Raw genomic sequence first — 13,197 nt, forward strand, 5'->3', positions numbered from 1 at the left:
GGCGGAGAGGGCTTTTTTGCACCCTGTTGAGCTGCTGGAGGAGAGGGATCTGGCGGCTCAGTTCAGAAAAGGCAACTAATGGTGGGTAGGGGAGGGGAGAGCACAGAAAATGGTGCATGGTATGGAGAAAGTAGAGAGGAAAAAGCTTTTCTCCCTCTTGCATTACACTAGAATAAAGGGTTATTCAACAAAGCTGAATTTGAGAAAATTAAAGAGAGACTAAAAGGAAGGACTTCTTCACATACTGTATACTCAAACAGTGGAACTCACTGCCACAGGGCATAGTGATGGACAGCAACTTAGATGACTTTAAGAGGGGGTTGGACAGGTTCATGGGGAATGAGGCTATCAGTGGTTGATAGTTGTGATGGTCGTGTAATGTCTTTAGTATTGGAGGTAATATGCCTCTGAATATCAGTTCCTGGGAACTGAAAGTGGAGAGAGTTGTGCTAATGTCCCTCTTACAGGATTCTCAGGTAACCTGATTGACCACCATAAGAACAGCATCTTGGACTAGATGGGCCTTTGGTCTGATCCAGGAGGGCTCTTCTGATGTCCTTATGCTCAGGTACTTGCACATGTCTCTTGCTCCATATGGAAAACATTACTCTTTTACATTATCTCTGTATAAACATTGCTGGCAGCTAGATTAAATGGATGTTCCTGTCTCTAGGCAAACCTGAATTATTTCTGCGTAAGCCTGAGCCCTGCCATAAAGTAGGTGTGAGGAGGAAGTGCTGTGTTCCTATGATCCAAAACCTGTTTTAGTTCACACTGTTTCCACGTTTTTCTTTTTTCTTAAAAAAACAAAAAACAAGAACAGATGCAGAACTATGTTTCCAAGCTGTTTTAATTCTGGCCACTCTCAGGGTGTGCTGTAGGAAAGCTTTGTCCTACCTTTGAGAAATCTGGGCAGCTGAGGCAGCTCCTGCCTTACTAGAGGGCTGATTAGAGTCTTCCTGAGCCTCATGCTGACTTTCCCAGCAGGACCTCCCTTGGCGCCATCAACCCCAAAAGTCCGGCTTGAGTGAGAATGCTTGTTCTTTCCCCTCCTTCCTGACATGGCATAATACTCCAGCCGGCTACACATCCGCCCGCTCTCATTCTCATGCTGTGGCAGCATCCGCAAGCTGGCCGCTCGAACAAAGCCCCTCTGGAGCCTAGATTCTTATCCAAATTCTCCAGCAGGGGTTGCAATATTAATGTGATGCTATATTCCCCCTGGAATAGAGAGCATCGATGCCACATTGATTTCCAGCTCCTGTCTGTCTACTAGGGAGCGGAAGACAAAGGGGGATGAGTCAGAGAGGACCCTACACTGTTGACATGTCTGAAACTGATCACACGCTGCTGCGGCAGGAGAAGAGCCAAGATCATCCTGGTCCGTTCAGTCAATTTAATTAAAATAATTTACCCTAATCTAGAGAAATGTGTGACATTTAGAGCAAACTAAATTGTACAAAAACTGGGGATGTGGGAGGCAGAGGAATCAATTGCTATAAATACTTTACATTGTACAGATGTGTATGTTTTAAGATGTGTCTTTAAACACCTGGCAGGCCTCTGCATGCAGCCTGTTTGCTTTTCACATTGGGTGCAGCTACTCAGGATTTATTTACTTACAGTACAAATGAACTCTCTGAATAACCTCACCTCACTGGCCGAATAATCAACCCTGTACTACAGAAGAAGCTGTATTCTGCTCCCATTTGCAAGGAGAAAATAACCAAATCCTTGTTTTAATCAGTTGCATGTGTCTTTCTCCACAGGAAATTTCACGTTCTCATCTTCTACTTAGATTCATTTATGTTTTTTTAGAGGGGAGGAAGTAGGCTGCATGTGAGACCCACTAAGCATGGGTCATTAAAGGAACAAAGGAAGTACAGTGGTGCCCCGCAAGACGAATGCCTCGCAAGATGGAAAACTCGCTAGACGAAAGAGTTTTCCGTTTTGGAGGTGCTTCGCAAAACGAATTTCCTATGGGCTTGCTTCACAAGACGAAAATGTCTTGCGAGTTCCTGCGGGTTCCCCCCCCCTTTTCTAAGCCGCTAAGCCGCTTATCCGCTAAGCCGATAAAATCCGCTAAACCGCTAATAGCGCTAATCCGCTAAGCAGTCAATGGGCTTGCTTCGCAAGATGAAAAACCGCTGGACGAAGAGTCTCACGGAACGGATTCTTTTCATCTTGCGAGGCACCACTGTAGCTCTGTGCCAGAGTACAAATGGGTGGGCCTCCCACCTTCAATTGCCTATCAGTTAGAAAGACAAAAGGCCACAGTTGAGAGTTGAGTGATGTGAGCTAGAAGCTGGATGCAAAAGCTGCAGGCTGGAAAGGCAGAGAGAGAGAGTGCCAAGTCTGATTTCAGTTGGAATCCCAAGGCTGTGGCTATGGGAGAAGCAGTATCTTCTTGGGGTGTTAATGCTGCAAACTCTTCCATTGTAGGCTCAAGTTGTATGTATGTGTAAATAAACCACATATCATAAAGACACCAGAATCCACTGTGTCTTATTTCCAAAAGGAAACATGAATTCTGGGTAAGTGCTTGGAACCCCTGAAATCTTGCACCAATTAGAGATTGGGGTGGCATGCAACACTGGTGTCAATAGTGGGGTTCATGTTTCCTGGAAGGGGTCGTGAGCAAGGTGTGTCTAAATGGAAATGGAGGAACAGCAACATTCTTGCAGCAGTTCAGGTTGATGCTCCGGCACCACCACCACCAGCTACTGGAGCAGCAAGGTCAGCTGATTGACAATATGCTCCAGTAGCAATGCCGGTAACAGATGGAGCAGCAGAACCTTATGAGCTGCACCTAAGGGTACTAAAGGAGTCTGCAGATGTAATCTCAGAGCCTCTGTCTATAATTTTTGAGAATTCATGGAGAAAAAGTGAGGTCCCTGCAGATTGGAAGTGGGCAAATATTGTCTACATCTTCAAAACAGGAAACAAGATGACCCAGGAAACGATCAACCGATCAGCTTAAGATTGATACCAGGAAAGCTCCTAGCATAGATAATTAAACAATTGGTCTTTGAGCATTTAGAAAAAGATGCTGTGATTACTAAGCTCAAGCATGGGTTTCTTATCAACAAGTTATGCCAGACCAATCTCACCTCTTTTTTCTTTTGACAGTTACAAACTTGGTGGATCAGGGGAATGCTGTGAACATAATGTATCCTGATTTTTGTAAGGCTTTTAAAAAGTCCCCCATGATATTCTTCCATAAAACTTGGAACTGACAAACTGTGAACTGAACAAGATAACATAGGTGGATTTGTAGCTGGTTAACTGACCAAACCCAAAGAGTGCTCACTAGTGGTTCCTTCTCATCCTGGGGAAAAAGCGACAAGTGGGGTGCTGCTGGGTTCTGTCCTGGGCCCATTGTTGTTCAACATATTTATAAATGACTTGGATGAAGGTATTGAGAGAATGCTAATCAAATCTGCAGATGACACCAAACTGGGAGGGGTAGATAATGATGCAGAACACAGAATCGGGATTCCATATGACCGTAACAGATTAGAGAACTGGGTCCAAAATAACATTATGAATTTAAATAGGAACTTATGCCAGGTTCTACACGTAGGCAGGAAGAAGCAGTTGCACAAATATAAAATGGGTGACCCCTGGCTTGCCAATAGTATATGTGAAAAGCTTCTTGGGGTCTTAGTAGACCGCAAGCTTAATGTATGGGACAGCTGCATATTCCTGCATTGCATGGGGTTCGACTAGATGATCCTCTGGGTCCCTTCCAACTCTAAGATTCTATGATTCTGTGATTCTATGAGTCAACAGTGTGATGCTGCAGCAAAAAAAGCTAATGATATTTTAGGCTGCTTCAACAGAAGTATAGTGTCCTGATCAAGAAAATTGTACCACTCTCTTATGACTTGGTCAGACCACACCTGGAGTCCTGGGTCCAGTTCTGGGCACCATCATTTAAGAAGGATATTGGCAAGATGGAATGTGTGCAGAGGAGTGTGACCTGGATTATCAAGGGTCTGGAAATGAAGCCTTATGAGGAACATCTGAGGGAAATGGGTATGTTTAGCCTGGATAAGAGAATGAAGAAGATAGATTAGCCATCTTCAAATATATAAAGGGCTGTCACAAGCTTGTTTTTTCTGGCTCCAGAGGGTAGGACCTGAACCAATGGCCTTCAAGTTACAAGAAAGGAGATTCTGACTAAACACCAGGAGGAAATTTCTGAAAGTAAGAGCTGTTTGACAGTGGAACTGGTTCCCAGGAGAGGTGGTGGTGGACTCTCCATCCTTCGAGGTTTTTAAGCAGAGGTTGGATGGCCGTCTCTCATGTATGATCTAGTTGAGATTCCTGCATTGCAGGGAGTTGGACTAGATGCCCTCCAGTGTCCCTTACAACTCTACAATTCTATGAATCTATTATTCTAACTACTGATTTAATGAAATGAAGTAGCTGCAAGCAGAGTGAGTAAGACAAGTGTGACTATGGGAGATGGGAGCCCTGCCTGATGAGATGCTACAGGGAGTTGAAAGTGACCTGCTTTGAAAGAGTTACAAACTGCAAGGCACCCAGATGGAAGGGGTGGCTGCAGAACGTAAGCAGCAATTTACTAATGTGGACCTGAATTTCAATGGCATCCTAGCTACAGACACTGTTGAAGGTGTAGGTCTACTGGAGGTGTTAAGTAACTGAAGCAAAACCACAAAGCATTGCTAGGAGTGAATTATCTGTAACTTCCATATCCCCATCTCACAATGAAGAATGCCTCTCTATAGCACAGAAGTAGATGGCACATCCAGAATACAAAGCATCTGATCTTCTGCTTCGGTGAGACAAATTCCACAAATGTATTATTGTCATGATCCTTTAAATTTCTTAGTTACCTTTCTCAAAACAACCCAAGGCAACTCATGGAAATACAAAACATATACAATATACAAAGCTTAAAGCCAAAGAATGAATGAATGCATATTTTACTCAAAACAACCCCATCTCTCAAAAATTACAAGATCAGAACTGGCAGAATATGCAATTAACCAAACACAACAAGAGCTAAGGATCAGAAAAACAGCCCATCACATACTGTAAAATGCCTGAGTGCACAGAAACATTTTAACGCAGCAGCAGAAACAATAATGTCAGCGCCAAGCAGGTCTCACTGTAAATTTTAATCATTTATGTTTTAAAAAATCAGGGAGCCCTGAAGTATCTTAAAGACTATCACATGGTAATTATGACATTAGGTTCTACATGATACATGGTATCAAATCCACTCAAAAGTAAGACATATAGCTGCACACATACACACACATTAGAGTGAGTATAACTATGCACTGCATGAACAACTGAAACAAATAAGATTCCATCAACAGAGGTCAACAAGCACACCATGCTATGTACTTGTTGAGCCCTACTGATTTTTTTGAGGAAAGACACTCCTGTGAAAGCCTTCACCAATTTGGTGACCTCCACTATCCTGGCTGCAGTTTATGGAAGTTGTAATCCAAAACATTTAGAGGGCACCAGGTTGAAGGAAGCTATCCTATAGGCAGCCCTCAATTTCCACAACACCACAAATGAAACAATTATTACTAGTAAACAAATAGGATGTATGGCTGCTGCTGCCAAAAGCTGCCACGCTGTGCCTCCCCTCCCCTTCCCGTCAACAGTCATTACAGTGGTACCTCGGGTTACAGACGCTTCAGGTTACAGACTCCGCTAACCCAGAAATAGTACCTCGGCTAAAGAACTTTGCTTCAGTATGAGAACAGAAATTGTGTGGCGGCGGCAGGAGGCTCCGTTAGCTAAAGTGGTGCTTCATGTTAAGAACAGTTTCAGGTTAAGAATGGACCTCCAGAATGAATTAAGTTCTTAACCCGAGGTACCACTGTACTGTGCTCCTAGTTTCTCAGCTTTGCAAATGACAGCCTAAGAACTGAAGCGGAGGTGGGTTGGGGACACTCACAGCAGCACAATATCACAGCACACACATTTTTTTATTCACAAGCCAGGCGGGTGATTTGGGCTGCAGCTATACATCCTCGGTAGTCACTAATTCCAGCAAGGGTTAACCGATCCAAGTCTTGATTCACAGCAGACCAAATGGTTCCAAATCTATGCATGAACCCCAGCTCAGAAAACCCTATGCTCTGTTGAAGAAGACTGCTAGCTCTTACAGCTGTGGAGAAAATCTTGACAATGTCTAAGCAGACTCTGCTAGAGGCTCTGAAAATAGGGGAGAGGAACGATTTCTGCACATTTCCATAATTACCTACTGGTGTGCTTGACTCTTCTTAATTATGTTGTAGGTTTGGGGAGCTTAGTCTGGATGATGCACTGAGTCCCTTCCAATTCGTGGGGTACAATATCCAGTGAGGGTTAGAATCTAATGGAGGAGGTTGGCCAGAAAAGTTTCTCTGGAAGGCAATAATGTAATGGGTGGGGCCTTTCCTCCACACACACCCTCCTAACTGTTAGATCGGAGAAAAATAGCTAGAGTACAGTCATACCTCGGGATAAATACACTTCAGGATAAGTATTTACGGGTTGCACGCCACGACAACCTGGAAGTAATGGAGCGCATTACTTCCAGGTTTCGCTGCTCATGCATATGCAGACAGTCAAAATGACGTCACGAGCATGCGCGGAAGCAGTGAAACGCGACCCGCGCCGTTGCATCTTATGTTCTATTCAGGATGAGGATGGGGCTCTGGAACGGATCCCGTTTGCATCCCGAGGTACCACTGTATTATGTTGAGGGCAGAGCTGGAAGGAGACACAGACACATGGGTCTGCGACTGCGACTAATGGAGAAGCAAGATCTACAGTGGTGCCTCGCAAGACGAAATTAATCCGTTCCGCGAGTCTCTTCGTCTAGCGGTTTCTTCGTCTTGCGAAGCAAGCCCATTGACGGATTAGCGGATTAGCGCTATTAGCGGCTTTTAGCAGCTTATCGGCTTAGTAGATAAGCAGATAAGTGGCTTAGAAAAAAGGGGGGAAAGGAAAAAAACCCCCGCAGGAATTCGCAAGACATTTTCGTCTTGCGAAGCAAGCGCATAGGAAATTCGTTTTGCGAAGCACCTCCAAAACGGAAAACCCTTTCGTTTAGCGGGTTTTCCGTCTTGCGAGGCATTCGTCTTGCGGGACACCACTGTATTGGGGTATTAATCCTGTGAGGTCCTCTGTCCTATATTCAGGTTGTATACATCTGTAAATAAATATATCTGAAAGACACCACAGTCTTTGCTGACCTTCATTCCAAGGAAACAGAACCTGGGTAAGCACCTGGAACATCTTACTTTGAGATGTTTGACACACACACAACTCCCCCCACCCCCTGCAAAATCCACATACCTTCACCAAGTCAACAATGCTCTGGAAAGGTATGTGCCGTGCCTATTTCTCACCCACTTCAGAAAAGGATCCAAGAAGACACTTCAGTGGGCAGTATTACCAGCAAGGCAGATCAAAGACCAGTACAGTACTGTTGTTGATAAATCAGCTATCAGGATTTAAATTTTTACTTCCGCCTGCTTTATTAGCTCCAGAGGGGGGAAAAGATGTGAATTTCCCCTCTGCATGTGCCAGCTTCATCATGGAGAAGTCCTCAGTGATATGTATACCGATTTTGTGAATGCATTGACACAGGCTAAAGGGCAATCTGTGCTAAAAATGCTGATCTGTTTATTCTTAAATAAGAATTCACAAGTGGAGGGAATGTAAACTGATTCAATAAAATGGAGGCTCAACCTATACCTGATGCTCAATTGCACGTATATTTACTCAAATTTTATCTTCCTTAGAAAGACAACATAAACAACAAAATAACATATGCAGCTGTGGGAGAGCTGTGAGGACTGGGGGGGGGGGGAACCAGGAAGTTTCTTCTACAAGTAAACATGTGTGCTGGGGAGGGGGCAATACCAAGCAGCATGATCTCCAGAAGTGAAAGCAGCCTCTCACATCTCCTTGCCCAAGACAGAATCTGGCCTGAATGCTTTTGGAAAAGGGTGGGCGCAGGAAAGAACTACAGGTGACTGGCAGTAGTTTGGGCCTTAAGCAGCTGCCTTGACTGGTCATGTGAGACTACTCCTGCTTTAAAAGGCATGTGTTTTATTTATTTTGAAATGTATCTGATGTCTCCCCTGTCTGGCTGACAAAAATGTGATAAAACCATAATGAGAGTCAGTAAAATCAGTACAGCAATCATGCCAATTTACCCAAATGTCAAACAAAAGACCTATACAATGGTACCTCAGGTTACATATGCTTCAGGTTACATATGCTTCAGGTTACAGACTCCACTAACCCAGAAATAGTACCTCGGGTTAAGAACTTTGCTTCAGGATGAGAACAGAAATCATGAGGTGGCGGCGCAGCAGCAGCAGGAGGCCCCATTAGCTAAAGTGGTGCTTCAGGTTAAGAACAGTTTCAGGTTAAGAACAGACCTCCAGAACGAATTAAGTACGTAACCCGAGGTATCACTGTAATAAGAGGCATTGGTGGACTTCTCTGTGAAGGCTCTTCCACAGGGAAATGACAGCAACCAAGAAAGCCCTGATGAAGGCTTTGCATTACAGTGTATTCCTTGGAATATTTCCTTCCAAGATTATGCATATAGCATAGGAAGTAACATACAGAAATGACATGCACCCAGGAATGCACTGTAATGCAAAGCCTTCCTCCTCACCACAAAGAGAGCACCAACCCTCCCAAACATCATCTTTTCCACCCTAATAATGTAAGAAAATCCCTGCTGTATTAGACCAAAGGCCGGCTAGTTCATGTTGGTAGGAGAGGGAATGAGCATCAATATCTTCTCCCTTCTCACACCTTGGATTCTTGGAAACTACTAGCTCTGTACTTTAAACTGGTGTGGCAGGCAGGCATGTTATCAGAGGGGTACAGCACAGCCACTGTGCTGGACTTTGCCCAGGGAGACCTGGAGTCAAATTCTTGGCCTTGAAGCTTACCAGTTATTTCTCCTCCATTTAGCATCAAATCTCTAGCTTTGCTTTCACCCAATTCCAACACAAGCTTCCCTCTCAGCAGGCTCATTTCCCCTCCCCGCTAACCCCATTCCCAATGATAAACCATTTCCAAATCTGATTTATTATTATCATCCCCATCATATTATCATAATTATAATGCCAACCATTTCATTCACAAATCAATTACTACAACATAATCTGAAGGGATGATAAAAACCAAGTCAACAGAATGCAAGCTGAAGTATAATCTGCAGTATTCTAACTTGATGGTGAATATGTTTGATCTGTTTTGGATCAATGATAAATAAGCATGTTGACCATTGACAGAAACTGATTGTTTGGCCAATTACAAACCAAGGTAATGTTTCTTTTTAAAAAAATCATGATTATCATTCCTATAGAAAGCCCATTGTTATTTTTATATAGAAACACCACAGTTTCTCTAGCAGAGCTAGGCAGCTCACACCAGGCTCTATCTCCCCTGCTACATCTGCCTCAGGTTTTGTGCAACACAATCAAGGTTGGCTCAAGAGGGTGGCAGGATTGCAGCAAAAACAGGAAAGGAAGAGGCCAGGCTAGAGAAAGAGAAGCATTGGGTTTGAATTCTCCCCACTGAAGACTGAGAACCAGGAAGTCCCTTGTCCCAACCTCGCTCCTGCTGAGAGCTCACAACCCTCTCAGTGTCTTGAAGGGGCAACGCTGAACTACGAAACCTCTGTTAGGGCTTGCTGTGCAGTACAGCATAAGGACTCAGGGCCAGCCCAAGACATTTCGGCACCTGAGGACCCCAAAATTGTGGTTTCCCTTTCCCCATCTGGGAAGAAGGGGGTCAGGGAAAACCCACAACAGGAACACGGGAGGTGGCGCGCGGGGGGGGGGCGGGGGCGGGCAGAGACCGACATTGGGATCTGCTGCCCCAGGCGGACCCTCCTGCCTGAGGGGGTCGCCTCACCTCGCAAACTCCCTCGATTACGCACAGTGGGCTCTTGCCTGCACCCCAGGAAGGGTACGCAGGGAGGTTTTCAGCCACCTCTTCAGAAGTTGATGCGGAGCTCGGCGGCGTCGCATTTACCCGGGAGGAAGCCCACTTGTACCCTAGGGGGGCTTACTCACTGGGGCACAAAATGCGCCCAGGATCCGCGCAGCCCCCTTCCTGCCTTTGCTCAGAGGGAACCCCCTGTATGTTCAGAGGGGCTCACTCCCAGGCAAGGCGTTTACCCACGAGGAAGCCCACCTGCCTCCCTGCGAGCGGGCGCGGGGGGGGGGCAAAGTGCGCTCGGGGTCTGCGCGTCCTCCCCTTGCCTTTCCCTCCCGGTTACAACTCATGAGGAAGCCCGCCTGTTTCCAGTGGGGCTTGACGCCCAGGGAGAATCCGTGCCCCTCGCGCTCCACGCCCAGCCTCACCCAAGCAGAGCTCGAAGACGTAGGCGTAGTAGGACCAGAGCACCACCAGGGTGATGATGGCGACGGGAACCCAGCCGAAGACCCGCTGGCAGCACCGCAGGCCCCTGGACAGTGCCATCTTCTCCCCGCCCGGCCCGGCCTGGCGAGGCGGCGGAGGCACATCGGCGGTCCATTTAGCAAGGCTGGAAGGCAGGGGCGGGGCGCGGGGCGGGGCGGGCAAGGAGTCCGCTCGGAACTCGACTCCAGCGCCTGGGTGGGGCGAGACACGGAGAGGTAGGAGGCGACACTTCGGAGCCACACTTCGGGGTTCCCCGTCGAAGGCGCCTTTTGCTCACCAGGCGCCATTCGCGGGGCTGCCTCGAGCATGTAGGCTGGCCTCGCGAGGCTTGGGAGCCCTTGGCGGTATTAAACCTGCCGAGAGGTCAATGGGATTGTTGTATTAATTAATAATTAGGTCATTTAATGCTGCCGCTGCAGCCAAATAAGCCCATACGGGCCCTTGGCATCCTCAGCCTAGAGCCAAGCCTCGGGGGGGGGGCACCAACGCAAAGGACATAGGACATAGGGTCGATCAGTTCCCCCACCTAAATTGGAGGTGAAATGGAAACCCGAAGCGGAGGGCTGCTTGTAGCATTCTAATTTTTCTATCTCTTTGGTGGCAGAGTCAGCGGTAAGGCGGGGCGGGGAAGGCTGGGCTTGCAGCACTTTTCATCCAGCTGTTCTGCAGCGCCATCTAGTGAGGACTTTTTCAGGAACAGCAAACCATTTGGCGCTCAAGTGACCCATTGGACGAACTCTGCTTACATGACCCGAAAAGCTGTCTGTAGACAAATGCCGTCTCCCTCCGCCTGAAAGCGAGATTACAGCACCAGGCATGGGAAGACAGGCAAGCCTCTCCAGACTTCATCTAGTGAAAACTACTTGCTATACTGGTTGAACATACTGGGAAAGGGGCAGAGAGGCATCACGCCTTGCCTGAGGTTAGGAGATAACAGCACGTGGTAGCTGTTAAATGTTCAGAAAAAGTCAGAAACCCAAGGCAGTATAAGTTCCTCAACTACATTTATTCAACATTTGTCAGTGACAACAGCTCACTCATAGGAAAACAAGAACCGAACTGACTGGACAACGCAATAATAATGCCAAGCATGAACTGACCATTGACAGTTGAAAGAGCATGCGCTTACTTGCTTTTAGAATGTTCATCTACCAAGGCTTATACGATTGGTTAGAACGCGCCTTCTAACATAAACTGCATTAAACCCAATACATAACACTCCTCCCACCCCTCCCACCCCAACTTCCTAACAAAAGGAACAAACATAGTCATCAAGGTGTGCCGGCCTTTTTCGCTCCCGCTGGGACCGTCGCGGTTCCTGTGCCCGAGTGGGTGACCCAGGAGGTTCCTCCGGTACCTGCGGCCTGAGTGGGGTGGTCGGCGAGGCCGGCTCCAAAGGGGTCACTGCTGATGGAGCCACTGAGGATTCCAGCCTGAAATCGCCCTGCTGGGGTAACTCAGTCACCAGCAACCCGTCTGGTTCCCACCCTGGCCTGGGCACAGAATCTCCCAAAGTACCCATTTCTCTGTCCTCTGGTTCCACTTGAAGTTCCATGTTCAGAGGTGCTCTGGCTCTGATATGGTTGATGTGTCTCTTCCAAACCAGTCCCCCCTCCAACCCTGCCTTGTAGGAAACCGGACCTGTGCAGCGGGCAATGATACCAGGGACCCAACCCTGTCCAGACCCATAGTTTCGGAGGTACACAGTGTCCCCGGGGAGAACCCTCTTGTAGCCCCCCCACACCACAGTGGATGGCCATTGCTCAAGAGCCCGGTCAGGGTGCATACGATCAAGGAGGGTAGTGAGCCTCCTCCCCATAAGCAACTCCTCCAGGCTCCAGCCGGTCACTGCACTTTAGGTGATGTGTTGGGCCAATAAGAATTCCGCTAACCAGAGAGTCCAGTCTCCATGCACCATGCGCCTAAGCGCATCTTTTGTAGTATGGACCATGCGTTCAGCTTGGCTGTTAGTGGCCGGGTGAAAAGGAGCAGAACAAATGTGGATTCCATTAGTGCTTACAAATTCTTTGAATTCCGCCGAAGTAAAAGTGGTCCCATTATTACTCACCAGTATGTCTGGCAAGCCATGTGTCGCAAATAGCTTCCTGAACGTGTTTATAGTCGCTCTAGCGGACATGGTTGAGGTCGGCACCACCTCGAGCCACTTGGACTGAGAGTCGACTACTATTAGGAAGTGTTGGCCCTGAAAAGGCCCCGCAAAATCCACGTGCACCCGAGACCATGGGGACTGTGTGGACTCCCAGGACTGTACTGGCACCTTGGGTGGATCCGGCTGGGAGACCTGGCAGGGCTCACAACGTTTCACCCAGCCCTCTATCTCCGCATCTATGCCTGGCCACCACACACAGCTACGGGCCAATGCCTTGATCCGGACAATCCCCAGGTGGGACACGTGCAGCCCTTCTAAGACTTTTTTCCTTAATGGGGGGGATGGACTATGACATGGCTACCCATAACACACATCCTTGGTGAGTAGACAGCTCATCCTTGCGGGCTGTGTAGCATGAAAATTCTGGACCCAGCTTCCCGGGCCACTCCCTCCCCACCCAGTCCGAGACGCAGGACAACAGCCTATCCTTTGCAGTTGCGGTGGCAATGTCCTTCACATGCAAGGGCTGGTCCGGTAAGTCAGCCGCAGGATCTGCATGTCCGATGCTCTTGGTTTTCTCCGCAGCTGGCGCAGGATCCTCAAGGTGCGTCAGATGATCGCTGGTTCGACGATGCACTTGTAGCTTGGGAGCAGTG

At 47.5% G+C, this 13,197-nt stretch overlaps 1 protein-coding gene across 1 annotated transcript in view; it reads right to left on the reverse strand.

The window, feature by feature from the left end:
* Positions 1-10,553, reverse strand: part of ZDHHC15 (zDHHC palmitoyltransferase 15) — a 32,353-nt gene extending 21,800 nt beyond the window's left edge. The window contains exon 1 of the mRNA XM_081847223.1: positions 10,374-10,553. Within this exon, the coding sequence (XP_081703349.1) occupies positions 10,374-10,491 (118 nt within the window). The 5' untranslated portion in view covers positions 10,492-10,553. The remainder of the gene's footprint in view (positions 1-10,373) is intronic.
* Positions 10,554-13,197: the final 2,644 nt, after the last annotated feature.

This window comes from Podarcis erhardii (assembly GCF_964252035.2).
Source record: "Podarcis erhardii genome assembly, chromosome: Z".
Lineage (NCBI taxonomy): Eukaryota > Metazoa > Chordata > Lepidosauria > Squamata > Lacertidae > Podarcis > Podarcis erhardii.